The sequence below is a fragment of the Uloborus diversus genome, chromosome 4, assembly GCF_026930045.1.
Source record: "Uloborus diversus isolate 005 chromosome 4, Udiv.v.3.1, whole genome shotgun sequence".
Lineage (NCBI taxonomy): Eukaryota > Metazoa > Arthropoda > Arachnida > Araneae > Uloboridae > Uloborus > Uloborus diversus.
Window position 1 is genome coordinate 63,016,088 of NC_072734.1, and position 26,771 is coordinate 63,042,858.

Here is a 26,771-nt window from a genome sequence, read left to right on the forward strand (position 1 = left end):
CACACACACACAAACATCTTATTTTATTACTATGTATAGGTGACAGAGAAATATGAAATACGTTATTAAATTCTTGCAAAAGGAAGGGATGGAGTGCAATCAGAAGTTGAATAACCCCATTTTCGAAACAAAATTCATTTTGACCCGTCTCATCAAAGGATAATGTGTTTCTTTCCAGATAGGAATGGGACACTGAACTAAATCTCCTGTTCTCATAATCCTCCTAGATTACTTTTTAAGAAAAGGGTCTATATGATAGTGTATGTGTTCCCATTTCAGCGCAAATTACTAAAAGCCCCCACACACTGAGTTTATGATTGTATCCAGCTTCGGTTGTCAAGCAACATTTTTCTTTTTTAGCCTACTTTCCCAGTAAAAGTCAGAAAAAGAACAAAAAAGCATGAAAGAAGGCTTAATGCATCTTAAAAATATCCCGAAAAACAAAAAAAAAGTCAAAAATAAAAAAAATAATTAAATAAATATCGAAAATTAAAAATTGGAAAGTAGGGTATTGAGATGGGGAAAAATGTCTGTCGGTCTGTCTGTCGGTCTGTCTGTCTGTCGGTCTGTCTGTCGGTCTTAGTGATGGGCATAATCGAGATCTTTTGATAATCGAGATCTCGGGAATCGAGTACTTCTGATAATCGAGTGATTGATAATCGAGATCTTTTCAAGTCGATCACTCGAGTGATTGATAATCGAGATCTTTTGAATTCGAGAACTCGAGCGATTGACTTCTCGAGATCTTTGGAATCGAGTACTCAAGCGATAGACTTCTCGAGATCTTTGGAATCGAGTACTCGAGCGATTGACTTCTCGAGATCTTTGGAATCGAGTACTCGAGCGATTGACTTCTCGAGATCTTTTGAATCGAGTACTCGAGCAATGGACTTCTCGAGATCTTTTAAATCGAGATCTCGAGATGTTTTAAATCGAGATCTCAAGATGTTTTTAATCGAGATCTCGAGATGTTTCAAATCGAGATCTCGAGACGTTTGAATCGAGTACTCAAGTAGTTCATTTTCTGAGCTTTTCCAGAATTGAGTAGACTGCTACAGGGGCGCCCCACTATAAGGGGGAGGGGGCATGATGCGGGCTGCGCCATTGGCCGGTTTTTTCAGAGTGCTTTTTATCTCATTTTCGGGTGGGGTGAGGGCATGGCGCAGCCTGTGCCATTAAAATTTTTAGGGCTGGGTTTTTGAGAGGGTTCTTTAAATCTCATTTTCGGGAGTGGGTGGGGGGTCCATGGTGCTGCCTGCGAAACCGAAATTTCTATAAAAGTGGTTTTTTGAGAAAGTTTTTTAAATCGCATTTTGGGAGGGGGGGGGGGAGCTCTTTCTAGACGGATGCTCCGTAACATTTGAGAGGGTGCACCATCGCCCTGCGAAGGGGGGGGGGGGGGTGGATACCTTTGACTTTTGGAACAGTTGAATTCCCGAGTTGTATTGGCAGGGGTGCGCTCGAAATAGGAATGTGCCATCAAGCCTATCATTTAGGGGTATAATAAGGGGCGAACCCTCCTGGCTTTTAGAAGTTATTGTACTCATATAAATGAAATTCTTACTCTTATTCGGCATAATATGCAACTCGTAGGATACTCTTTAATCCCTCCTCCTCTCTTGTAAAGTTCGAAATAACGGCCTGCCCCCCTCCCCCAATTCCTTGAAAAAATCTAGATTTTACGTTTCAGTGGGTCTAGTTTTTTTGTTGTTTTCCGATAAAATGAGCAGATACACCCTTGCCCCCCTACCCTCCGGAAAAGTTCGAAACGCAAGACTGTTTTAGGGGGTCAATTTGATAGATTTTAGTCTTCATTTAGGGGTCGCAATCTTTGGGGGATGCTGGTTTGACGAGATTCCCTGTTAGCTTGTCAGAAACTAGGAGTTCGGCATTTGGGCGACCCGGCTCGGACTAGTTTAAACTTTTATAGGTTTATTGGTAGCGGCTAGAAAACTGGCAATGTGCCCTTGACTGTTGGTAGTCCTCAGGGGACGCCGCGTAGCGATTGAAATGGTATCACCCCCCTCCCCCTTTCATTTCAATTTCTGTAACGGATTGATTTCTCAATTTTTTTTTTTTTTTTACATTCATTTTGAGTGATTTATTCGAACGGTCATGTATTTAAACTAATGATTCTCAGATATCACGTGGTTATTTCAAATGGTTTCGGGCACTCAAACACAAAGTTAATATTGTAAACAAGTAGGGGAATCGTTGCTCTCTCTGCGCAAAAGGACTCATTTATTCTTATTTATTGCTTTGCTTTTTTTTATGTTCTTGTTATTAGTGGAATTATATTTATCTGACTGATACATGTGGAGGGCGGGTAAAATATTTCTGGCTGCTTTTTCCAGCAGATTGGGATTCCCGGCGCATTGAAAGTTATAAGTGTGGCTTGAATTGCATTGAAGTTCATGATTATTTTTTTCTTTCTTGATTCGCTCTTTGTTATTTTTCTTTTGCATTCGCTGACTTGGGAAATATGTAATAACAGTATAAAAGTGTAGGGAGTAAAGTTCAAATATTTCTGAGTGCATTAAAAAGAAATATGGAAGTTTGTCGTGTGGAATTAATATTAGCTTCCACGCTTTGGCCCATTTTTTTATAAATAAAAATAACATTTTATACAGATTTTTTTTCTTTCAAATTCCATACGTAAGATATTTATGACTTTTGTGCGTAGCATTTATTTTCGCGTGCGTAGTTGAATTTAAATGTTTTTCTTGTTTTACTCGCTTCTGTTTAAGTCATATTCCTTATATTTTCTATGTGATATTCCTTATATTTTCATAAATGTTGATTAGTATATTATTCACTCAACTTAAAAATTTGGAGTCAATTGATGTGCTGATTTTATGAGATTTATTTATTTATTTATTTATTGTAAAGTTGAGGCAAAACTGCTGAAAATGCTTTGGCTCGCGACGGTCCATTTCGGAACTTAGTTTCATAGCTGCGCTTGATTTTCCGTGCGTTGGTCCTCAAAAAGGTTTAAATTGATTACCAACTTTCTCTAAAAAGCAGATTACGTATCCGGTTTTCAAATCATCCGAGACGCTCAATAACCGAACATTCGACAACAAGCAATATATTAAACAAGGATCCCCCACGATTGAGAGGGCAGAGGGGGGGGGGGGGGTTCATGGTGCAGACCATGCCATTGAAGTTTTGAAGAGGAGAGGGTAACTTATAAGAGGGCATTTAGTCTTATTTTATGGGGCTCTCGTTCTGGGGGTTCTCCGTCGCATTTGACAAATGAATGTCATCGCCAGGGGGGGGGGGGGAATGGGCACCACTGCATTTTAAACACATTGCGTTTAAACGTTCCACAAACGTTTTAACATGACTGTCACAGTGTTAACAATCGTTTTAAAACCTGTATCTCAACAAAGTGTGCTCTCTGAGTAACCCCATTCAAAAAAAAGCACTTGAGAAGCTATTATTTGATTCTGAAACTTTAGAGAATGACAGGGGTGTCCGTCCGTCCCTGTGAGCAATGGCACGCATCTTATGAAAATTTCTCCCTCCCCCCTCCCCCTAAGAAACGAAACAATAATCCGAAAAAGACCTAAGACCACCTTAAATTTTCAATTACACAACTGGTTACTTACTGGTTCAATATATTTTTAAGTTTAACATTCTCAAGTTTAAACCTGCTAGTGTCGCCCAAAGACCCGCCCATATTATCGTTATCCCTCACTTTTTAATAAAAATTGTACATATTTGATCTTAATAATTGTCAAGTTCAAAACAGTATGGAAAGCGTTTCTCTACCCTTTGTTTCAAGATTTCACTACCGGATCACTAAAGGGCCGGATACAGAAAACCATTTTTTGGGGGGAGAGGGGGCTCATGTTGAAGAAAGCCCCCACCCCCACGCCCATGAACGAAATTCCCGTTTTTGGTACGAAAAATGTCTGAATCTGTTTGGGAGTCAATAAAAAGCACCAAATCGGTGAGGAATAAGGCACCTGATTGGGAATAAACGTTGCGAATTAATTTCATGAGCAATGAAACGAAGTAGTAGTTCAAATATTTACTTTGAAAAATAATTAATGAGATGAAAAGATACTGTCATCGTTGACATTTTATGCATGAAGTGTTTGAACACAATGTGTACGGATACTGTTGTCGACGGTTTAGGGTGGGGGGACATGATCCTCATGATTTTCCCGTTGTATCTGCCACTCACACAACACATACCCCTCCATAAATCCGCTCATATGATAATAAACAATTTTCGTTCGAAAAATATCGTTTGATTATTAAGGAATCTCTCAATTATCGAAAATTCGACGCCAAACATTCAACTATAACCCCATTCGAATAAAGCAAGCGAAAAGCATTCATTGTATTTTAAAATCATTCCAAATCTATCCATCCCAAGAGCGAAGGCGCACCACCTATGAAGCTCTTCCCCAAGAGCAATACCACCAAATGAGACAAAATCCCCTAAAAATTACAATCCCGCAGTTTGCGTCAAACCCCCCCCCCCCTCCCTCCCCTCTTATTTGCACCCATAGGAAGGAATTACACAAGTAAACCACTTGTTTTATTAAGGAATAAGTAAATACCTTAGTGCCGAGAAGTAACATGAAATAACAAACGTTTTGTATCCCAAATATACAGGGGGGTCATTCCAAGCTCGTCAACTTGCGAGATCGAAATTTTCGCTCACGTGATTGCTTGTGACGTAGAAATGTCGCAAAATAGTATTCTCATCTACTCGAACCTAGCCGCAAGCTAGGTTCGAATAGATTAGAATACTACTTTGCAACATTTCTACATAACAACCAATCACGTGAGCGAGAATCTCGATCTCGCAAGCTAGCGAGCTTGGAATGACCGCCCAGAGTACTGCTGAAACGTGCTTTGGAGTTTTTAAGGTACCCTTTTTTGAACAAAATAGTAAGCTTTTGCGTGCAAGGAGCCATTCATTAGTTACGTAAGGATGATTTTGGCATTTTTTTGACCCCCCTCCCACCATGTAAAAGTATGTAAGATTTTTCAAACCGCTCCCCCTATTCTTAGATAAGATTGATTCCATTCCGTTTTTCAAAACAATAAAATAACGAATCTAACATCACTGGGAATCGAAATTAAATTCACTATTATTAAATTAATCCTTTTTGTGTAATGAAATATTTACTAAAAAATTGGAATCTAGACTGAGTGTTTTTTCGACATTTTTTTTTTGTGTATGATGCGATAATTATTAAAAATAAAACATGCTATGCATAGTGCGATTCTTTTATCATGTTTTACACGATTCATTCTTCGTAAAACAAATAAAAAACAGCTCATCTTAATAAGTTTTTTTATTTTCCAAACGCAAATAAAATATATAATTCCCGTCAAACTACTTGACTGCACAATTTCAAATGTAAAACATCAACTTGGAAAATATTGCGTGAGAATGGGTTTGAAGTCCCCCTACCTCTCGGGACCCTTACGTAATTAATGAATGGTCCCTAAAGACATCCAGTAATGTTCTTACATCCACAATCTCACTATTTTGCGTTGAAAAAAGGGTTCCTTGAAACCCCGAAACACGTGTCTGCAGTAATCTGTATAGTTGGGCTCTAAAACGTTTGTTGTTGCCTGTTACACCTGTATCATTACCTAATGGTATAGTCGAAGGTGGACGTAAGGGGAAAGACTTCCCTCAGGTTTTCAACTTAAGTATTCCACCTTTTTACCTGAAATATAATTTTAATTTTAATGCCTCTCAAGTTGGAACCTTATTAGCGCGCCCACTTCCACCAAACATATCATTAGACTACCAAAGCATCCCAAATAATCATTTGATAATCAAGCATTCGACAGCATACATTCAATTATAACACTAGTCGAATGAAACATGATTAACTTTTCAAAGCTAGCCCTCTGACCCCCCTAAATGACGGATCCGCCCCTGCAACTGAAACTCTTCAGAAGCAGAGGTGCCCACCCGCCCTGAGGACAAAGGCACCCCCTCAATATCGCATAGACCACCCCACCGCCAAAAAAAAGCGAAAAATATTCCTCAAAACACTCCCCCCCCTCAAAAAGGACATTCCCTAAAAAAGATTAACGTCCATTGAGAATTTCAATGGCGCAGTCTGCGCTATGACCCACCTCCCCTGTGGGCACCTCAGCTCAACCCGTCACTCCAAATTTTTCTGGGGGAAGGGTTAAACAGTCTCAATGCATATCTTTTCGGAAGGCAACAAAAACCATGACCATTCATAAATAAAATCATTAACTTTTCAAAGCCAGCCCTCTGACCCCCTAAATGACGGATCCACCCCTGCAATTGAATCTGTTGGCATAAATTTAGGTTAAGTTTAAAATCCAGAAGTTAAGATATTTAAACTAAGCCAACATTAACTGGCCGTGTAATGTCAAGTTGGAGACAAGCAAAAAACATGTTTCAGAAAAATACATTTATTAAATATGACTAGAATAACATCCCCATACAATACACCCCCAAAATATCATAACAAAAGTGGTTCCAGAAAATAAAGAAAAATGTCACCAAAACGTCGATGCAATCGCTTGCCACTCCGAAGGATCAGCTTGAAGACTCACAAAAAGGTCCGCCGAATCACACTTCAGGAATGTCCATACTGAACAGGCAACATTACACAATTCGTAGATCGGTGAGCATCACAGGTAGACACGTGGAACTCACATCCCCGACATTTTAATTGGCCGGACACAACACAACAGGTTCTTCACCTGGACTCACTAATTCCAGGACTTGGAAGATTAAACATCACATACCACAAAAACCCCCGCTAGCATCGCGGGGAAAACTCCCCCCACACGTGAGCCGGACTAGGCTTCACGATCAGAACCAACCACTGGGGATCGTTGAAAGAAGAAAAACGAGGGAGTGATCGCTTGCTGCCACTCGCCACAATATATATGTTTTATCAACCAATGAGATTCCATGCCTCGATGACGTCACCTACACTAACTTCTACTTCGACCATCACTCATTTGCATATTCCACTGCCGCGAATATTCGTACTCCTCTCCATAGCACATGCGGTCAACGAGTGGAATTAATTCGAGTCGATCAGGTGACAACTCGACTTTTCTGAATCGACACCTCGAGACATGCAATCTCAGATGGTTTCAGTAAACAGTCGCCATTAATTATGGCGTGAGGGAATCGTCGATTGAAGTGTTAGCACCAATTAGTTGACAGGTTCTACTTTTACCAGACTGGGCTTAAAGTAGGTACACTTAACTTTAAATTATTTTCTTTAAATTATCGGCTGTGGACCGAGAATAAAAAATTAAAATAAAATAATATTTTATGCTAACAAATTCCCCCCTTCTCGGTTACACAGCACGATACACTTCAAAACGACATGAAAACTGACATATTTCAAACAACAATTAAAAAATTTTTAAACACTTTTGAGAAACATTGAAAAATTTACACATTTGAATATTAAACTTTTACATTTTCATAATTACCAAAAATGAGTTTGCACATTTTTTTCAATGTACCCCGAGTCAGAGGCTTGGTAAACGTATCCGCAGGATTTTCTGCGCTTTTCACATATTTTAATTCAAATGTATTTTCCTCTACTAAGTTTCTCAAAAAATGATATCTGACATCAATATGCTTTGTTCTGGAATTTTCTATAGGGGAATTTGAAAATTCTATTGCAGCTATATTGTCACAATTAATTACAGACCCGTTAAATTTATATCCAGCTATTTCAAAATGTGATGTTTCTTCTAAAATTCTTTTTAACCACACCACCTCTTTTGCGGCTTCTGTCAAAGAGATATACTCAGCTTCCATGGTGGACAATGAAACACACTTTTGTTTAAATGTTCGCCAGATAATAGGTACTTTGTCAATGTAAATAATAATTCCCCCCATCGAAATCCTATCGTCCCTATTTGCAGCATAGTCTGAGTCAGAAAAACCATTGATTTTAATTTCATTTATTGCAGATAGACTTAATTTATAATAATTTGTATATTTTAAATAACCTAAAAGTCTTAATAAACACTGCCAATGTCTTTTACCCGGATTTGCTTGAAATTGAGATAATAGATTAACTGTATAGGCAATATCCGGTCTAGTTTTCCCTGCTATATAGGACAAACATCCCAATAAATTGCGATAAGATACTTTCTCCATTTCTTTTATTTCTTGGTCCGTTTTTGGACAATCACCTAAAGACAAAATTGTACCTTTCGCTATTGGGAGGGTCGAGTATGGGTATTGATACTTTTCAAAATTTGCACAAACTGTCTTAATGTAAGAATTTTGGTGTATAAAAATTCCCCCATTGATTTCTTCAAATTCTACCCCCAATAATTTTTTAGTTCTCCCTAATTCTTTAATATCGTAATGTTTTGATAAATCCTGAATTGTTTCCTGAATTATGATTTCATTTTTTCCAAAAATTATTATATCATCTACATACATCAATAAAAACACATTTCTGTTTCTTGTATAAACACAGTTACTACATTTAAATTTCAAAAAATTCAGACCTTGGAGAACCCTATCAATTTCCAGGTACCAATTTCTCCCCGATTGATGGAGACCATATAGCGATTTCTTTAGACGGCATACCCAGTCTTCTTTTCCCGGGATTACAAAACCCCGTGGTTGTCGCATATAGATTTCTTCATGCAAATCAGCATAAAGATATGCGTTTTTTACGTCTAATTGAAAATGGCTCCAACCCAGGAATATCACCAGAATTGAGAAAAACATTCTGATCAGGGAAAAATTGATAACTGGGGAGAAAACCTGAGAATACGATTCTCCTGCCACCTGCCTGTTTCCCATCGCAACCAATCTGCTTTTAAACCTGGCAATTTCCCCTTTAGCATTCCTCTTCAAGTCATAGACCCACTTATTACCAAGTACTGGTTTACCAACTGGCTGGGGAACTAACTGCCACACCCCCCTTTCTTGAATCACTTTCATTTCTTCTGACATGGCTTCTTGCCAATGTTTTACTTCTGGGGTTTTCAAGCATTGATTATAGTTTTGGGGAATTAACACTTCCGACAAATTTGCCTCTGGCTCGGGTTCCATTTGTTCCTTAGGGGAATTAAAAATATCAAACAAAGGATTATAAGGTACATTTTTACTTTTGAAATCAAATAGTTCAGGATTGTAAACAATGTTATTCTTCTTACAATATTTTTCTACATCATTGGGTGACCTTAACCTGGTTTTATTTCCCTTTTCATAGTAGTAGATATCAGTACGGTCCCCTTTCTTTCTTTTTACTGCATCCCTCACCCATTCAATTTCCTCACAAGGGGTAGGAGCCTTTCTTTCATCTATCTCTTTATCTAAGAGAACTTCACTAATAGGTTTAATAAAAGAATAATCATCATCATTGTCTACATTCCCATTCAAGTTTGATTTCTCCCAAATTAAATTTTCCCTGAAGTCCACATTGATAGTTTCAAAAATTTTCTTTAGCTCTGGGTCCCAAATTCTGTACCCTTTTGCTTGGGTTGCGTAGCCCACCATTATGCCCTTCTTACTCCTTGAGTCAAATTTCTTTAGATTTTGTTTTGGCATGCCTCTGTAGGCAATACATCCAAACCTCCGAAAATGCCTTACTGAGGGCTTGTTTCCCCAGAACAGCTCAAATGGGGTTTTCCCCCTTTCTTTTAGGACTGTTCTATTCCTGACATAATCGAAGCATAAGGCGGCTTCCGCCCAAAATTCTTCCCTTAGTCCAGAGTCTTTCAGCATTGCCCTAACCCCATTCATTAAAGTCAAATTGTATCTTTCTACTACCCCGTTCTGTTCGGGAGTATAAGGGTTGGTTCTTTCTATGCTGATGCCTTCTTTAATTAAGTGGGTCTCAAAATTAGAATTTGTGAATTCCCTCCCATTATCAGACCTTATGGCCAAAATTTTCTTGTTGAGGGCTCTCTCTACATGCCTCTGGTATCTAAGGAAATATCCAAAAGCTTCATCTTTTGACTTTAGAAAGTAAATAGTGGACTTCCTTGAGAAATCATCCATTATGGAAAAAATATATCTTTTCCCCCCTAGTGACTCCACCGGAAATGGCCCTGCTAGATCCATGAAAAGAAGCTCAAGTTGTCTTTTAGACCTTATCCCTGGAGTGGGCTTAAATGAACACCTTCTTTTCTTTGCAATAATACAAGGCTCACAATCTGGCCGGTTTCTATTTTTTATATTAAGTCCTTTGACACAGTTCTTCTTTTCAGTTTCCAAGATACTGTCATAATTAATATGGCAAAACCGTTCATGCCACAACTCCAGGTCTAATCCTTTGACCTCGGTTACATTTACATTTGGTGGTGAGTCACTACTTTGATTACTTAAAAATGAAGTGGGTTTTACAAAATACAATTTATCAATTAAAAATGCAGAAAAAAGTTTGATACCATTATTATTAAAAATACATATTTTACCAGGATACCACCTTAATGAAAAACCAAGACTGTCTATCCTGGATCCGGAAAGCAAATTTCGTCTAAGTGTTGGAGCATAATAGACCTCATTCAATGTGATGGTTACTAGTTTACCATCTGTTTTAATTTCGAAAACAATTTTCCCTACCCCCTCGACTTGACTATTTACATTGCCCACAGCTACTTCCATTTTTGTATTTTTAACAGGCCTCAATTCACAAAATAGGTCCCTATCTTTACAGAAATGTGCCGTGGCACCTGTATCCAGTAAAAATACTGGTATTTCCTCCTTCAAATTTGTGTTGTTAACCTGCACTCCTGATATTTTACTGATGGTGCAAAACATTCCAGCCTTAGGGGGATTACTTTGTTTGACAAAATTACGATTACCTTTATTTTGATTAGTTGGTTTTCTGCTCCAACACCGAGCCGAAATATGCCCCTTTTTCCCACATGTGAAGCAAACTCTCGTTTCAAATTTATTTACATTTTCAACTTTCCGCCCAGTCTGGTGTTTATTTTGAACAGAAAAAGCATTAACACCTGAACTACTATTTCCAAAATTTTCATTTCCTAAAAATTTTAATCTCCCCTCTTCTGCTAAAAGTTCATCCAAAACATTTGAAAAGTTAAATTTACTTTCATCCCATCTATAAATATTTTGTACTATTCCCCTAAAATTTTGATCTAAACTACGTATTAGTTGAAATCCCTTTAATTTCTCATCCATTTTATAGCCATTCTCCTCCAACTGTCGGAGCAAACACTTCAATCGAGCCGCGAACATTCCAATAGTTTCTTTTTCATTAATTCTGCTAGAAAAAAACTCCTCCCACAATCCGGCAACACGGGCTAAAGACGGAGGTTCAAAATTCAATTTCAATGACGTCCATACAGCATATGGATCGTCTAAATCATCTATTAGTTGTTTTAACTCATCCTCTATGTTGAGGTAAATAATCGCCACTGCTTGGCCCCTCCGTTTCTTTATTTCTGCCGAAATACCTTCTTCTAATTTTGTTTGGGTTAATTCCCATAAATCTCTTTCTATCAGTACCATTTTCATATTTTTCGACCATGTTGCCCAATTGCAGGAGTTAAGTTTCTTAATGTTTCGATAGTCCCTTTCCATTATTCTGAAAACTTTTGCAAATTTGTCTCCAACCAAAATGACATTCGACCGAGCTCTGCTACCACTTTGTTGGCATAAATTTAGGTTAAGTTTAAAATCCAGAAGTTAAGATATTTAAACTAAGCCAACATTAACTGGCCGTGTAATGTCAAGTTGGAGACAAGCAAAAAACATGTTTCAGAAAAATACATTTATTAAATATGACTAGAATAACATCCCCATACAATACACCCCCAAAATATCATAACAAAAGTGGTTCCAGAAAATAAAGAAAAATGTCACCAAAACGTCGATGCAATCGCTTGCCACTCCGAAGGATCAGCTTGAAGACTCACAAAAAGGTCCGCCGAATCACACTTCAGGAATGTCCATACTGAACAGGCAACATTACACAATTCGTAGATCGGTGAGCATCACAGGTAGACACGTGGAACTCACATCCCCGACATTTTAATTGGCCGGACACAACACAACAGGTTCTTCACCTGGACTCACTAATTCCAGGACTTGGAAGATTAAACATCACATACCACAAAAACCCCCGCTAGCATCGCGGGGAAAACTCCCCCCACACGTGAGCCGGACTAGGCTTCACGATCAGAACCAACCACTGGGGATCGTTGAAAGAAGAAAAACGAGAGAGTGATCGCTTGCTGCCACTCGCCACAATATATATGTTTTATCAACCAATGAGATTCCATGCCTCGATGACGTCACCTACACTAACTTCTACTTCGACCATCACTCATTTGCATATTCCACTGCCGCGAATATTCGTACTCCTCTCCATAGCACGTGCGGTCAACGAGTGGAATTAATTCGAGTCGATCAGGTGACAACTCGACTTTTCTGAATCGACACCTCGAGACATGCAATCTCAGATGGTTTCAGTAAACAGTCGCCATTAATTATGGCGTGGGGGAATCGTCGATTGAAGTGTTAGCACCAATTAGTTGACAGGTTCTACTTTTACCAGACTGGGCTTAAAGTAGGTACACTTAACTTTAAATTATTTTCTTTAAATTATCGGCTGTGGACCGAGAATAAAAAATTAAAATAAAATAATATTTTATGCTAACAGAATCACTTCAGAAGCAGGGGTGCCCCCTGACGTCAAGGGCGCACCCCCTCAATATCACAGAGCCCCCCGAAAAATAAGAAAAATACCCCTTAAAGCACCCCTTCTCCCTAAAAATGTCAATGGCGCAGTCTGCGCCACGATCCCCACCTTCCAAGGTGGGTACCCCTGTCAGAAATCAACTATATTGAGAGGTTCATTCAATTCTCAAATCGATCAAAAATTACACTGCTCGAGTGATTGAGATCTCGAGAACTCAATATCTCGAGAGCTTAACATCTCGAGAACTCAACATCTCGAGAACTCAACATCTCGAGAAGTTCAAAGCGAGAACTCGAGCAGTTGATCGCTCGAGCACTCGGAAAGGACAAACGAGAACTCGAGCAGTTCATCGCTCGAGAACTCGAAAAGTGATAATCGAGAACTCGAGATACGATAATCGAGAACTCATGATAATCGAGTTCTCGAATGATTTTGAATAATCGAGTGATTCGATTATGAGTACTCGATTATGCCCATCACTAGTCGGTCTGTCTGTCTGTCTGTCCCCCCCTAATAACTTTTGAATGAATAGTCCGATTCGAACAAACTTTTTTTTGTTCGAAAGATCTCGGCAAGGACACCTCATTCCCATATTTCACTTTTTGATTTGAACCATTTTTTGTTCAATTTTGAACAGTTCAAAAAAACTTAACATTAGCTCCTACGGGGAAATTCAAGGCAATTCCGAACTGTGAGGCGAATTTGCTTCAAACAAACTTTGTAGGAAAAAGCTTTTGATGAAAAACTTGTATATAAAATATCTTTTTGATTTGAACAATTTTCTGTTCAATTTTGAACAGTTCAAATCCCTTAACATTAGCGCCTACGGGGAAACTGAAAGTCAATGTAGATTCCGTACTTGAAGGCGGATTTACTTCAAACAAATTTTGTTGGAAATAGCTCTTGACGCCGAACTCCAGACTCCGACTCCGACAATTTAGGGGCACCTGAATCCGAATCCGACTCCTGTGCCCGACAATTAATCGGACTCCGACTCCCCGACTTCGACTATGACTTCCTAGCTTTGGCAAAAATTTATACACGGACAAATGACTGACTCCGATTCTTGGATATTCGACTCCGACTCCTTCATCCCAAAATTAGATTGACTCCGACTCCGACGCTATGGTTTTAACTGTGAAATAATTATTGTTGATGTGATTTGTTTTTATTTCAACGCTAAAGTTTTTATTTAGGTATTCAGTTTTCGGTGAATAAACTCGAAGTCATTTATGTTTCTACAAAAAGATACGCGCAGACGATTTTTTTTTTTTTTGACAATGAAAAGTATTTCTTTACGTTGACATTTTATTGTTTTTATTTATCTTGATAAGTGCATTAATTCATTTAAAAAATTATTTTTGGCAACTGGGGAAAAGAAACGATTTTTTTTTTTTTTTGATAGGATGTATTTATTTTAATGAGCTTATTAATTTTTGTTATTATTTTTTCGTTTTGAAAGCTGTTGAAGAATTTTTTTTTTAATGAAAAAAAGTGTATTAGCTGCTTTGTTTAAAAGTTGCTGCTATTTTATTTGTTCGTTTTGTTTTTTTTTTTCTTTTTTTTACGCATCTAATATTTTTAGATGAGTGAGGAATATTTTATTCCTAGAAAGTAGCTTAAAATATTGGAAAAATATGTTTGAAACAATTTGCGATGTTAGCTATTTTGAGAACATTGATCAGGTACTAGAAAGTAGTATGGGTATACGGGAAAGTAGGCTCGTCTAGTTCTAGACAGAACTTCTTGTTTAATCAAGAAAAAGCGGTCATTTTGAGAGTGAAAGCATCTGATGTAGTGGCTTAATGGAGGAGCAACCAGCATTAAATTCATGAGCTGAAATTCTGTTCCATCAAATTTTGATTGTTTAAAAAGCTGGGGCATCTTAAATATGCCCCAAAACCAAATGTTGATGTTGTTTTCAAAATTAAAGAAATTTGCTTTATGATGCTATTGTGTTTTTCGATTTTAAGACGACTGTAGAATCTAGGAAATCCGAGTCCCGAAAGTTCAAGGTTCCACTTAATCCGAGGTGCTTCATTATATTTTACGTTATATTTTTTAGTAGCTAAAAATTTGATTTTCAGTAAAATCTGAAAATAGAAATATTTTACTGCTGTAAAACTTATTGACTACGTTCAGTAAATAATAAAAATGCATTGAGGGGTTGACTAAGTTTCGGTTGCGTTGCACATATAAATGCGTACGGATATCAAGAAAAAATTAGGTTAAAATTCGTCTAAATGTAATTAAAAGAAATTTCTGTTTCAGCAATAATTTTTTTTTGTGAAGACAACCGTTCCTTTTCTTGATGTAAGGCAGCAAAAGGTGCTCCTCCTTATGTCTTCCGAGTTATGTAAATTTTAATTGTCGAAAATTTTTCCAGATTTATAAATTATTTTTTACTTTGTAAGGTATTGATTTATATTGACAATTAAATTATTTTTGCATTGAAGTTATAATGCATGAGTATGCATTTTTACATATTACAGTGAAATTTCTCTGGAGCAACCACTCCGTTCCTGACAAAAATGGTCCTTAATGAGGTTGGTTGCTCTTAGAAGTTGTTTTCAAGCATGCAAGAAGCAGCAATAAAAATGAATTTGCCATATTATGTTTACAGTATATTAATTATCAACATTATTCTAAGAATATATTTAATTAGAGAAACTAAAATTTTTGTTTTAATTTTGAAAAACAAAATATATTTATAAAATTAATTTTCCATTTAGAAACTACCTCGCTACAAAATATGAAAAAAGATTTGCTAGCTTCAAACTCGTAGTTTTTTTAGACAACTTTTGTTTTTGTAGTAACTTTTAGCTGAAAAAATTAATTATTCATGTCCTTATCATTAGTCAAATTCTAAGATTATTTCTTAGTTGTTTAAATGAGCTAATAATAGATTCCGACCTCTCAAATGAACTAGGAAAGCCTTCGATCCATTCATAAACAACTAATAAGTTTCAATAAGCAACCTTTTGGATAACTGCCATCTTTATCAATCTCTCACAATGATGAACGCAGGCCTGACCTACCTCTTGATAGCATGTCTCACTTTCTAAGGGTGCAAAAAACTAGGCCCTGTTGCAGATTGAACTTTAAAACCGTGAGGGGGCGCTTCTGTGCCGAACCGGTAGAAGCGAGTTCCGATGTAGAGACAGATGAGTGTGAAGGCAAATATGTAACGAGTTGTTCTATGTGTGCTTACGTTCTGTATTGTTTTCCGTGTTGTCAAGTGTTCGTGAGTGTAATTAAAGTTTTTTGGTATCTTTAAGTGGTGACCTTTTGATTTAGAAGGCGAAAGAAAAGAATCAGGTAAGAAAGTTCTGATTTCAATGAATTGCTGAATTATTACATGGTGCCGAAATTACCGGAAGCCTAAAAAAAAATGTCATTAGTTAAAGAACAGGATCCAAAAAAACAAGATCTTAAATTAGAAAGAACCAAAGTTAAACGGAAAACCATTAGATCGGCTTTAACGAAAATTGTAAACAAAGTAACCGAACTACTTGACAGTGGAGATAATATAGACGATGATGATTTGGAAGATTTACGCGGTCAGTTAATTGAGAAATCCGAACTGATCTTGCAACTAGATTCGGAAATCGAAGATCTCATTGAGGATTTAACCTTGCTCGAAACTGAAATTGCAGGAACTTTAGAATATCGTGAAAAGTTTGAAATCTCCAAATCAAAGATAGATAGATATCTAAAACGGAAACATAAATACGAAAACAAAATTGATTCACAAAATGAACATGAACACTCCTTAACCCTTGAAGAAAGTGTAATAGAGAAGCCCAGTGTTCCTGAAAAACCTATTAATGCATATTATCCTAATGTAAAATTGCCGAAATTAACAATTGAACCTTTTGACAGCAAACACGAAAATTGGCAGGAGTTCTGGGGACAATTTGAGGGAGCTATTCACGAAAACAACCAATTAGCGAAAGTTGACAAATTTAACTATTTGAAATCATTTTTGAAGGGTTCAGTTTTAAAATGCGTACAAGGTTTACCAATAACACCAAGCAGTTATGATTTATCGATTGATCTATTGAAAGAAAGATTTGGTAAAAATGAAATAGTCGTGCGTTCACATGTCAACAAACTGTTGAGCTTAACACCAGTAAAATCAAGTTCTAACTTAGAAGAATTAAGACAATTACATGATACTTGTATGATTCAAATTAGAAGCCTTCATGCAGCCGGAGTGGAACTAAATAATTATGGTGGGATTCTCTTTGCAGTCTTAGTAAAGTTGATCCCTGATGATATTATTTTAGGGTATAACCGTTCTACTAAAGAAGAAGAATCATGGGATTGTTCTAAACTGTTAGAATTTCTGAAACAAGAAATAGAAACACGCGAGAAAACCTATTTGTTTCGCAAAACGGATGAACCTGATAAAAATAAAGCGACTTACAGAAAATACGAAAATCATAAACGCTTCCCAACAGCTGCGACTTTAAACGCATCAATTAAAAATGCATGCTTATTTTGTTCCAGTGAAAATCACACGATAGAAAATTGCCCCTTATCTATAGACGAACGGAAGGCTAAACTGCTGCGTATGGGATATTGCTTTAATTGTTTGAAAAAATCCCATATTTCACGATACTGCAAGGATCGCAATCGGTGCTCGAATTGTAACAAAAAACATAGCCGTTATCTCTGCGATCAAGACGAAACAAAATGCAAATCATACGCTGAGAGAGAAAAAACAAAATTAAGAGAAACGGACCCAGGCGCCAATTCAGCTGTGAATTATTCCAGTCAGGGGGGAAAAAGGATCCTTTTGCAGACAGCTGAGGCTTTACTTATTCAAAACAAAAACGAATTACGACTTCGTTGTTTATTTGATGGAGGTAGTGAACGAAGTTTCATTGATGAAAACATATCTCGTAAATTGAAATTAGAAGTAGTAGGTGAAGAGCGTTTGAAGATTTATGTATTCGGTTCAAGAACACAGAAGATTGTTTGGAGAAAAAGAGTTCGCGTCAACTTGAAAAGTGTTTTTGATTCAAAAGAATTAATATCGTTGGAAGCGATTGAAACTCCATGCATTTCAGAGGCAATAATCCAAAGCCCAGGGAAAGAAATATCGGAGTTCTGTGAACAAAGAAATATACCGATGGCTGATATATCTGGTTCTGAAAATTCGAAAGTATCATTATTAATTGGTTCAGATTATTATTGGAATATTGTCACAGGGAAAATAAAACGCTTGCCAGGATCTTTAGTAGGAATAGAAACGAAGTTGGGATATGTGTTTAATGGGTCAGAATTTTTAGGAAATACTCTTACAAAAGAAATAAAAATAATGAAGGCTATCGTTAGAAATGTTGACTCAGAAGAAAGGGATATATTACAGAAAATATTTGATTTAGAAAGTTTGGGAATCGCAGCGAATGATAATTTAATTTCTGAACAGGATGAAGTACTGAAGCAGTTTGAAAATTCTATAAAGATGATTGACGGACGCTATCAAGTAAACCTTCCTTGGAATGAAAATGCCATTTTAATGCCCGATAACTATGTCAATGCTGAAGGACGTTTCCGAGCACTAGTTAGGAAATTTAGGAAAAATGCTGAATTTCTTGATCAGTATAAAGGCATTATAACGAAGCATATTACGGAAGGAATTGCTGAAAAGGTGGAGGGTAACATAAATGATCATGTTTCGAAGACTTTCTACATGCCTCATCAAGCAGTCATCCGCGAAGATAAATTGACAACTAAAATGAGAATAGTTTTCGATGCGTCGTCTTGTGCTCCTGGTTCTCTCTCTCTCAATGACTGTTTACATCCTGGTCCAAACCTTACTCCAGATTTGTTAGCATTGCTTTTGCAGTTTAGGTTAAATAGAATCGCCTTAACAGCAGATATCGAGGGAGCCTTTCTGCAAATTGCATTGGCTCCAGAAGATAGAGACGCGCTCCGATTTTTATGGTTAAAGGAAGATTTAAATATGGAATCGCAAATTTTAAGAATGACGCGTGTCAGTTTTGGCACAAGTTCCTCTCCGTTTTTGCTTAGTGCTACAGTAAAACATCACATAAAGAAATATAAAGAAGATTATCCAGATGCATTTTACATCTTGAACAATAAGTTATATGTTGACGATCTCATCCATAGTCTAGAAGACGAAGAAACTGCATTGAAAGCTCATCTAGAAGTAAAAAGTATTTTGAGAGAAGCTGGATTCAACATGAGAAAATGGAGAACGAATTCTGAAGCACTGGAAGTTAAATTGCGCGAAGAATCCATCAACGACTCTGCCTCTTGCAAAATTCTAGGCTACTGCTGGAACTCAAAGCAAGACCTTCTGAGCATCGAAAATGAAAAGCTGCTCAGTGAGAAAAGTGCACACGATTTGAAAGCAACCAAGAGGGGTGTTATAAGAACTGCAGGAAAAGTATTTGATCCTATCGGACTGATTTCACCATTTACAGTACGAGGAAAGATTCTTTTGCAAGAAATTTGGAAGAGAAAATTAAATTGGGATGATCCGCTTCCACCGGACTTGAAGGACACCTTTCAAAATTGGTGCGAAGAGCTATATTACTTAAATGAAATTCGAGTACCGAGGCATTTAACTTCGATGAACAAAATGGAAGAATTGTCTGATTGGACACTTCACTGTTTTGTAGATGCTAGTAAAAAGGCCTATGGGGCTGTAATTTATGTAGGTTTCAGAGATTCAAGTGGGAATTATAATACAACGTTAGTAGCCTCAAAATCAAGAGTCGCACCGATGCATGACATTACTCTTCCAAGATTGGAGCTTCTTTCAGCGCTCATAGGAGCAAGATTGTTTCAGTATATTCGAAATAGTCTGACTCTTCCAGAAAACGTTGGATTTTACTTCTGGTCAGATTCCATGATAACATTACACTGGATCAAGGGAAGCACAAGAAAACTTAAAATGTTTGTAAGAAATAGAGTCGAAGAAATCAAAAGGATTTGCCTTCCTGAGTGGTGGCATCATTGTCCTGGAACTGAAAACCCCGCGGACTTACTATCAAGAGGAGAAAACATAATTACCTTGAAGGATAAAGAACTGTGGTGGCAAGGACCACCATGGATAAGGAAAAACTCTGATCAATTGCTAGAAAGAATCAATGAAGAGTCTCATGAAGTTGATTTTGAATCTGAATTTCAGGAAGCAACTAATCTACATGTAAGTACGGAATTCGGAGCTCTTTTTGATCTACACAAATTCAGTAAATTCAATAAGGTACTGAGAATAACATCGTGGATTAAAAGATTCGTCTTCAACACGAAAAATCCTCGCAGTAAGAGAACTGAAGCGTTAACTTCGGAAGAACTTCAATCAGCTGAGGAGTACTGGATAAAATTTACTCAGATGGAAAACTTTCCTGAAGAATATTTGGCTTTGAGAGAAGGTAAACCATTATCAACAACATCTCCCATCAAGTCCTTTAATCCATTTTTAAATGAGAAAGGAATCATTTTAATTGGCGGACGTTTGCAACATGCCAGTATGTCCTACCAAGAAGCGCATCCCATCTTGTTGCCTAGTAAGAGTCCTCTATCGAATCTCATAATTATGGATTGTCACGAAAGAGTAAAACACGGAGGTGTGTCAGAAACCTTAACTCAGCTAAGAGGAAAGACCTGGATCTTAAGAGCCCGACAGAGAATAAAAAGTATTATTTACAGATGCAATTTGTGTCAAAAATTGCGGGCGAAGCCAGCAACTCAGATTCCGGCACCTCTTCCAGCCGATAGGATATCCGAAGCATATCCATTTCAGGTTACTGGCGTGGATTACATGGGACCCTTGTATATTAAAGATCAGAACGTATCAAAAAAATCCTATGTACTGATATTCACCTGTGCTGTAACAAGGGCAGTGCACTTAGAATTGACAACAGACTTAACTACGAAGACATTCTTACAGGCCTTTCGAAAGTTTATTGGAAGACGAGGAATTTGTAAAACCATATACAGCGACAACGCCAAGACATTCCATAAAGCAAAACAAGAACTAAATCTGCTATGGAAGATAATGAAAGATGAAGAAACTCGAAATTTATTTAGCAACTTGGCTATTCGGTGGAAATTTATTGTCGAAAGAGCAGCCTGGTGGGGTGGTTTTTGGGAACGCTTAGTAAGATCTGTCAAGATGTCACTGAAAAGAGTATTAGGGAAAACTTCAGTTTCGTTTCAGGAAATGGAAGTAATTTTGATCGAGGTTGAAGCCATTATCAATTCAAGACCCCTAACATACGTTTTTAGTGATCCCCATGAGCCAGAACCACTTACACCAGGGCATTTTCTTATAGGAAGAAGATTGCTGACAATTCCTCAGGCTGGTAAAGAAATCAGCTCCTCTCTTTCCCAGCTGCTTAAATTACGGAAGTACCAAGAAGATCTCCTGAACCGCTTATGGAATAGATGGAAATCCTCGTATCTTCTTGAACTAAGGTCTGCTCATCAATCTAAGTCAGTGAGTGGCTGTGTGAATATCGAAAAAGGCACAGTGGTTTTGATACGAGACGGTAACACCTCCAGACTTTTTTGGAAGATGACCGTTGTGACAGAAATGCATCCTGGACGAGATGGACGGGTCCGGGCCTGCACGTTGAGACTCTCCAATGGAACTTTCATCAGGAGACCAGTGCAACTATTATGTCCCTTAGAACTGTCTGCTTCGCCATGAGACATTTTTCGTCAACTGACGAACTTTCTGGCCCCGGAGGATGTTGCAGATTGAACTTTAAAATCGTAAGGGGGCGCTTCTGTGCCGAACCGGTAGAAGCGAGTTCCGATGTAGAGACAGATGAGTGTGAAGGCAAATATGTAACGAGTTGTTCTATGTGTGCTTACGTTCTATATTGTTTTCCGTGTTGTCAAGTGTTCGTGAGTGTAATTAAAGTTTTTTGGTATCTTTAAGTGGTGACCTTTTGATTTAGAAGGCGAAAGAAAAGAATCAGGTAAGAAAGTTCTGATTTCAATGAATTGCTGAATTATTACAGGCCCTCTTTTTTGTAGCCCATTTACCACCTCCTTTTTTAATCCTTTTCTTGAACCTCTTGACAAAATAGTAGATTTTACCTTCTTATTCTATTTTTTTCCACTTTTGTAAGCAAGAAAAGACTATGTACAAACTAAATGTTCCATTTCTTTTCTTTGGTTATCTTTGTTTTGGTTTTCTCTAACTGAAAGTTTCTTCATTTATTAGCACTGAGTTTAACGATTTGCCGGTCGTTGTAAGAGGCATTGATGGTCTCTCCTAGAGGATTTTGAATGTATAGTAGAAGTTGGAAAAAATCAGTGCCTCAGGGTAATTGGCTGTCAATAGAGGTGTTCACTCATAGAAGTTTAACTGCATTTATACTTACAAGTTAAGATTTATAATTAAAAAAAAAAAAAAAAACAACATAAAAACTATCTGAAACATTTTTTTCTTAAATAAATTTTAAGGTCATTACTTTTCTTCAATTTAAAGTAATTTTTGTTGATTTTTAGATGCATTTCTTATTAATTTTCATCTATCAACGTCCTAGCCTTGGGCAAAACATTAAAAATTTATTCGAAATTTCATCACCAGATTTTGCAACTTAAAATTAGCAATTCAAATTTTTTTATACCATGTGTTGCATTTAATTTGATATAAATGCTAAAACTTTGTGAAGAAATAATGTGGTCTATTTTCAGATAATGTGCAGCAAACAAGGGTTATGATCTTTTCCCAGTACAGGGACAGTGTCCAGGAGATAACAGAGCTACTGAGCAGGCATGAGCCTGTGATCAAAGTGATGAGCTTTCTTGGACAGGCTGCAAAAGTTGGCTCTAGCACTGCTTTCACCCAGAAGCTGCAGCTACAGGTCAGTTGATCCTCTGAAATTCTTGGTTTCCTTTTTCTGGTGGATGCCCACTACATTTGGTGCAGAAAGTAATTTGATTTCTATCTGAAGATAAGTCTAAGAGAAAAACTTTTAGCAAAAAAAAGATTTCAAAATCTGTACTTGAAAAGATATTGAAAACCTCACCATTGAAAAATTTCTGGCTCTAGCTTGAAGTTGAATTATTATTATAGTCATTTGCTCTCTTATCAACTTTTTTTGCAAGTGATAGAGGTTTTTTTTTTATTGCCAACACTTTTTTTCACAGATACTTTAAAATAGATTTAAAGCTTTCAGACTGTCTTCTAGTAAGAAAGGGTAAAAGGACTGGTTAAGAATATTTACATTTAATATGGTATTTTGGAAATAAATTTTTTTAATTTATAATAGTTAATAATAGTTAAAGTCATGCATTAGTGAAAATATAAGCATTTATTTTGAAAATGATTAAGTTATTTTATTTAAATGTATATGTAATTTTTTAAAGATAAATTGCAGATATAAAGAGTGGTTCAAAAAGAATCATGGGGTTTCATTAAAGTATTGATTTGAGAATGTTGGACATACAGCTCTGTTGGAGCTTGAATGACAGAGCGAGTTGTAAATTTTCAATTGGCTGCTGGTAGCTGTCTCTGTGTGTTACTGTATGTGTCCACCTTGTTATTTTTTTTATTTGGTTAATCAAAATGCCAACTAGGGGAAGGTGATTTAGCACCTTATGATTAACACCCTAAGTCACCAGACTTAACACCATTTGATTGATTCCAGTGGGGCAAAGGATACTGTGTCTATACCTCCCTTATCAGCTAATCTCAAAAAACTGAAAAATTGAATCACTACAGCAATTACTTTTGTGACTGTGTTTATGCTACATCGTCTACGGCAGGAGTTAGTGTACAGCTGTGATGTCATTTAGGTGACAGGAGAGGGTGCATAGGACGTTTTAAGAATAGTTTAAGTGCGTAAAAAATTCGTTTTTTTAAAACATTTTTACTCTTAGAAATATACATATTTGAAAGCTCACCATTCTTTTTGTATCATCCATAAATGAAATATCACTTCTGAGCCTGTTTTGATTGCAAAGTTTTTTTTTTTACTTGACAGGTTATTGAAAAGTTTCGTACAGGAGGCTACAATACTCTAGTTGCTACCTGTGTGGGAGAAGAAGGTCTGGATATTGGAGAAGTGGATCTGATAGTGTGTTATGATTGTCCAAAATCCCCCATTCGACTAGTGCAGCGCATGGGTCGCACGGGGAGGTTTAGGAAGGGACGAATCATTATTCTGTTATCAGAAGGCAAAGAAGAGCAGGTGAGTTCATGTGCGTGATTTTCCTGTTAATCAATAGCATTCTTTGAATTTAATTTTTATGTTAATTTTATGGTTATTCTCTTTTTCTCGCCTCCTTAAATAAAAAAGAGAATTGCGCAAAGAACCCATGCCTGTAAGAATGTCTTTGCATTTTTTTCCATTCACCTTCTTTTGCCTATTAAAGAAATGTTAAGTAGTGTGGATAATATTTAGCAGATGTTTAAAGATTGCTGCTGAATTGCTGCAATGTTTTTTAAAAAAAATTAAGCCTACTTTCCTCATACAAGCGAATAAATGCATACATCCTTTTTTTGTACCATCTTTCTGCATCCTTTGCAACCATCAGGGTTTTTTCATGGTTCAGATAGACTCTAAAATTAATATACATTAAATTTGCATAATTGTTACGAAATGCACCAAATATTGGAGGGTATGTCGTTCCATTTCCCCTTCCCTAACTACAGCATTTTATTGTATTTCCCTCCCCCCCCCTACATTAATCCATCCTGATTCAGTTTGTTGAAACCATTTTTTCCAGACATACAAAACATGTGAGTATCAGAAGAAGAGCATTAATCAGGCCATCAAGAAGGGGTTCTCAGGTGCCCAGCTGTATCAAAACAACCCTTCTCTGGTTCCAAATGGGGTGAAACCCGTCTGCGTGAAGAAGAATGTGGAGATTGAGGTGAAGAAGATACCTACCAAGAAAAAACGTAACTTCACTTTCTTACTAGTACACGTTTCACTTTCTGTGATTTTTAGTGCTCATAAAATTTTTTGTTCATTCCATTACTTTTAATCAATGGAATTCATTAAAAATTATAGCCTGGTAAACTGTTATTATTGAAAGTATTAAATTTTAGAAATAATTTTAGGCACTTTATATACATGCTTATTTACTGTCAAAGTCAAGTATGAATCGCTCGTAAAATCCGTTGCGTGAAGTCCCAGGGAATAATCATATATTGAGGTCCGACTGGATGTAAAATTAATGGCTCTAGGTTAGGTCTCAGTACTTATTTTCAAAATTAACATGTAAAATACAATGTAAGACAAATGTTTAAATTTGTAGTTAAGGTAAAGTAATGTTAGGCTAATTCATTTTAAGATACTGAGGACAACAGAACCAATATGTTCTAAGAACTAAAAATTTGGAAATCTGTTTGCATCCACTGCCAAAATAGTTGCTGTGTTTTTATTTCTATGATATTTTATGGTGTGAAAAAAGATAATTTTACTCTTACAACTACCTTTAATCCTTCAGTTTTTATTTTTTCTTTCTTATTTTATTTTTTTATTTTTTAAATGTTAGAAAGTATTCTTAAACATAATTTTACTTGTGTTTGTGTCTGCTTTGTCAGAGCGAAGGTTTAGTTGATGCATAAAAATTATCAACTAATTTCTTTAGTCACTTCAATAGAATTTTTATTTTGTTTACACATTTTGACTACCCCAAAACACATTCATGCAATGGTTTTTACAATTTTTGCTGGTCGAACCAGTGTCAATCCAGGCTGGGGTTTACCTTCCTGGTCTCATAAGATTTTGAATTTAAACACAGTTGAACTCTGTTAATACAAAATAACAAGAATCCACCAATTTGTATGTATTACAGTAGACCCTCCTTTTATGCGGGTTTATTTTATGCGGTTTCGATTATACTCAGTTTAAGATTTGACACCTCTATTTTATTGCAGTAATGAAAACAGATAAAATTTTCTCCTCTTTCAAAATCCAAACTCCTAAAGTTTGCAGATTACACGTAATAAACTGCATATTGGCGTGCTAATGATCGAGCTTGGGCCACTGGAGACATTTTATAGGATTTGATTCCAGAGCTCTTTCCAGAAGTAAAGTTATTAAACTCAAAGTTCAGAAATCACTGGAAGAAGAGCTTTTAGGAGTGACAAAGGAGGCCAAAACCAACGAGGATACTGACATCAATGACACACAATCAAAAACTTTCACATTGAAAAATTTGAGCCATTCCTAGACAATAGAAATGATCTTTCTGATTTGTTAGTGAAGGAAGATTCTGTTACGGAAATGATGCAAGTGATAGAGGATGCATTAATGCTCTGCAAAGAACTACAGAGAAAAATTCCTAATGACTGCCATAAGACTATCATAGCCAGCTGTTCTTTATAAACAGAACACAAAATTAATTTATATTTTCTTTGTGCATGTTGTGCATAGAAATCGATATAAGTACACATTGAACTTATTGTGCAATTAGTCATCACTAGAATGAAGTATTTTTTCATCTACGGAATCTAGCCTCTATTTTAACACCACTATTAGGTCTCAATTTACGTGGTTTCGGTTTATGCGGTTTTTCCGTGGAACATAACCCCCACTTAATAATGAGGGTCTACTGTATATTGTTAAGTCCAATGGTACTGACAACCAGGTGCTCCCCAATAGGAGACCCCTGTGACTTCCTCATATTCGGCAAACTTTGTCTAGTGATTCTGCAAATTTGGGGACTTCTCAAATGTCTTAACTTAGATTAACTTATGTATGCATACCCATGTTTTATCATTTGGAAAAGTTAGGAGTTCCATTTAGCAAATTGAAAATTTCCACCCTTGCTAAAGTTTCAGTTTGGGGTGCCACCGGTGACAGTCTCAATTATAAGTAGTGATAATTTGTTTCATTTTGTATTATCCATTTTATGTGTGAAAACTTTCCATGTTAATGTGACTTGCTTTTTAACATTAATTTTCATGCAGAAAACAAAGCAACTGCATACCTGAATGAAGAAGAAAAAACAGAGTATGATGCATGCTTTAAGGTGCCTCAAAATGATCAACCACTACTGCCGTCATCAGAAATGGTCTCTTTAAAGCCCCAAAAACAGGCAAGTTCCTTTTTATTTTTTCATGCCGTAAAAAAGATAAAC

General features: G+C 36.7%; 1 protein-coding gene across 1 annotated transcript in view; it reads left to right on the plus strand.

Annotated features, from left to right (window-relative positions):
- The window catches only part of LOC129220606 (Fanconi anemia group M protein-like), a 57,120-nt gene that overhangs the window by 24,599 nt on the left and 5,750 nt on the right, over positions 1 to 26,771 (plus strand). The window contains exons 9-12 of the mRNA XM_054855036.1: positions 22,371 to 22,540; positions 23,663 to 23,869; positions 24,408 to 24,582; positions 26,602 to 26,729. Coding sequence (XP_054711011.1) covers positions 22,371 to 22,540; positions 23,663 to 23,869; positions 24,408 to 24,582; positions 26,602 to 26,729 — 680 coding nt within the window. The remainder of the gene's footprint in view (positions 1 to 22,370; positions 22,541 to 23,662; positions 23,870 to 24,407; positions 24,583 to 26,601; positions 26,730 to 26,771) is intronic.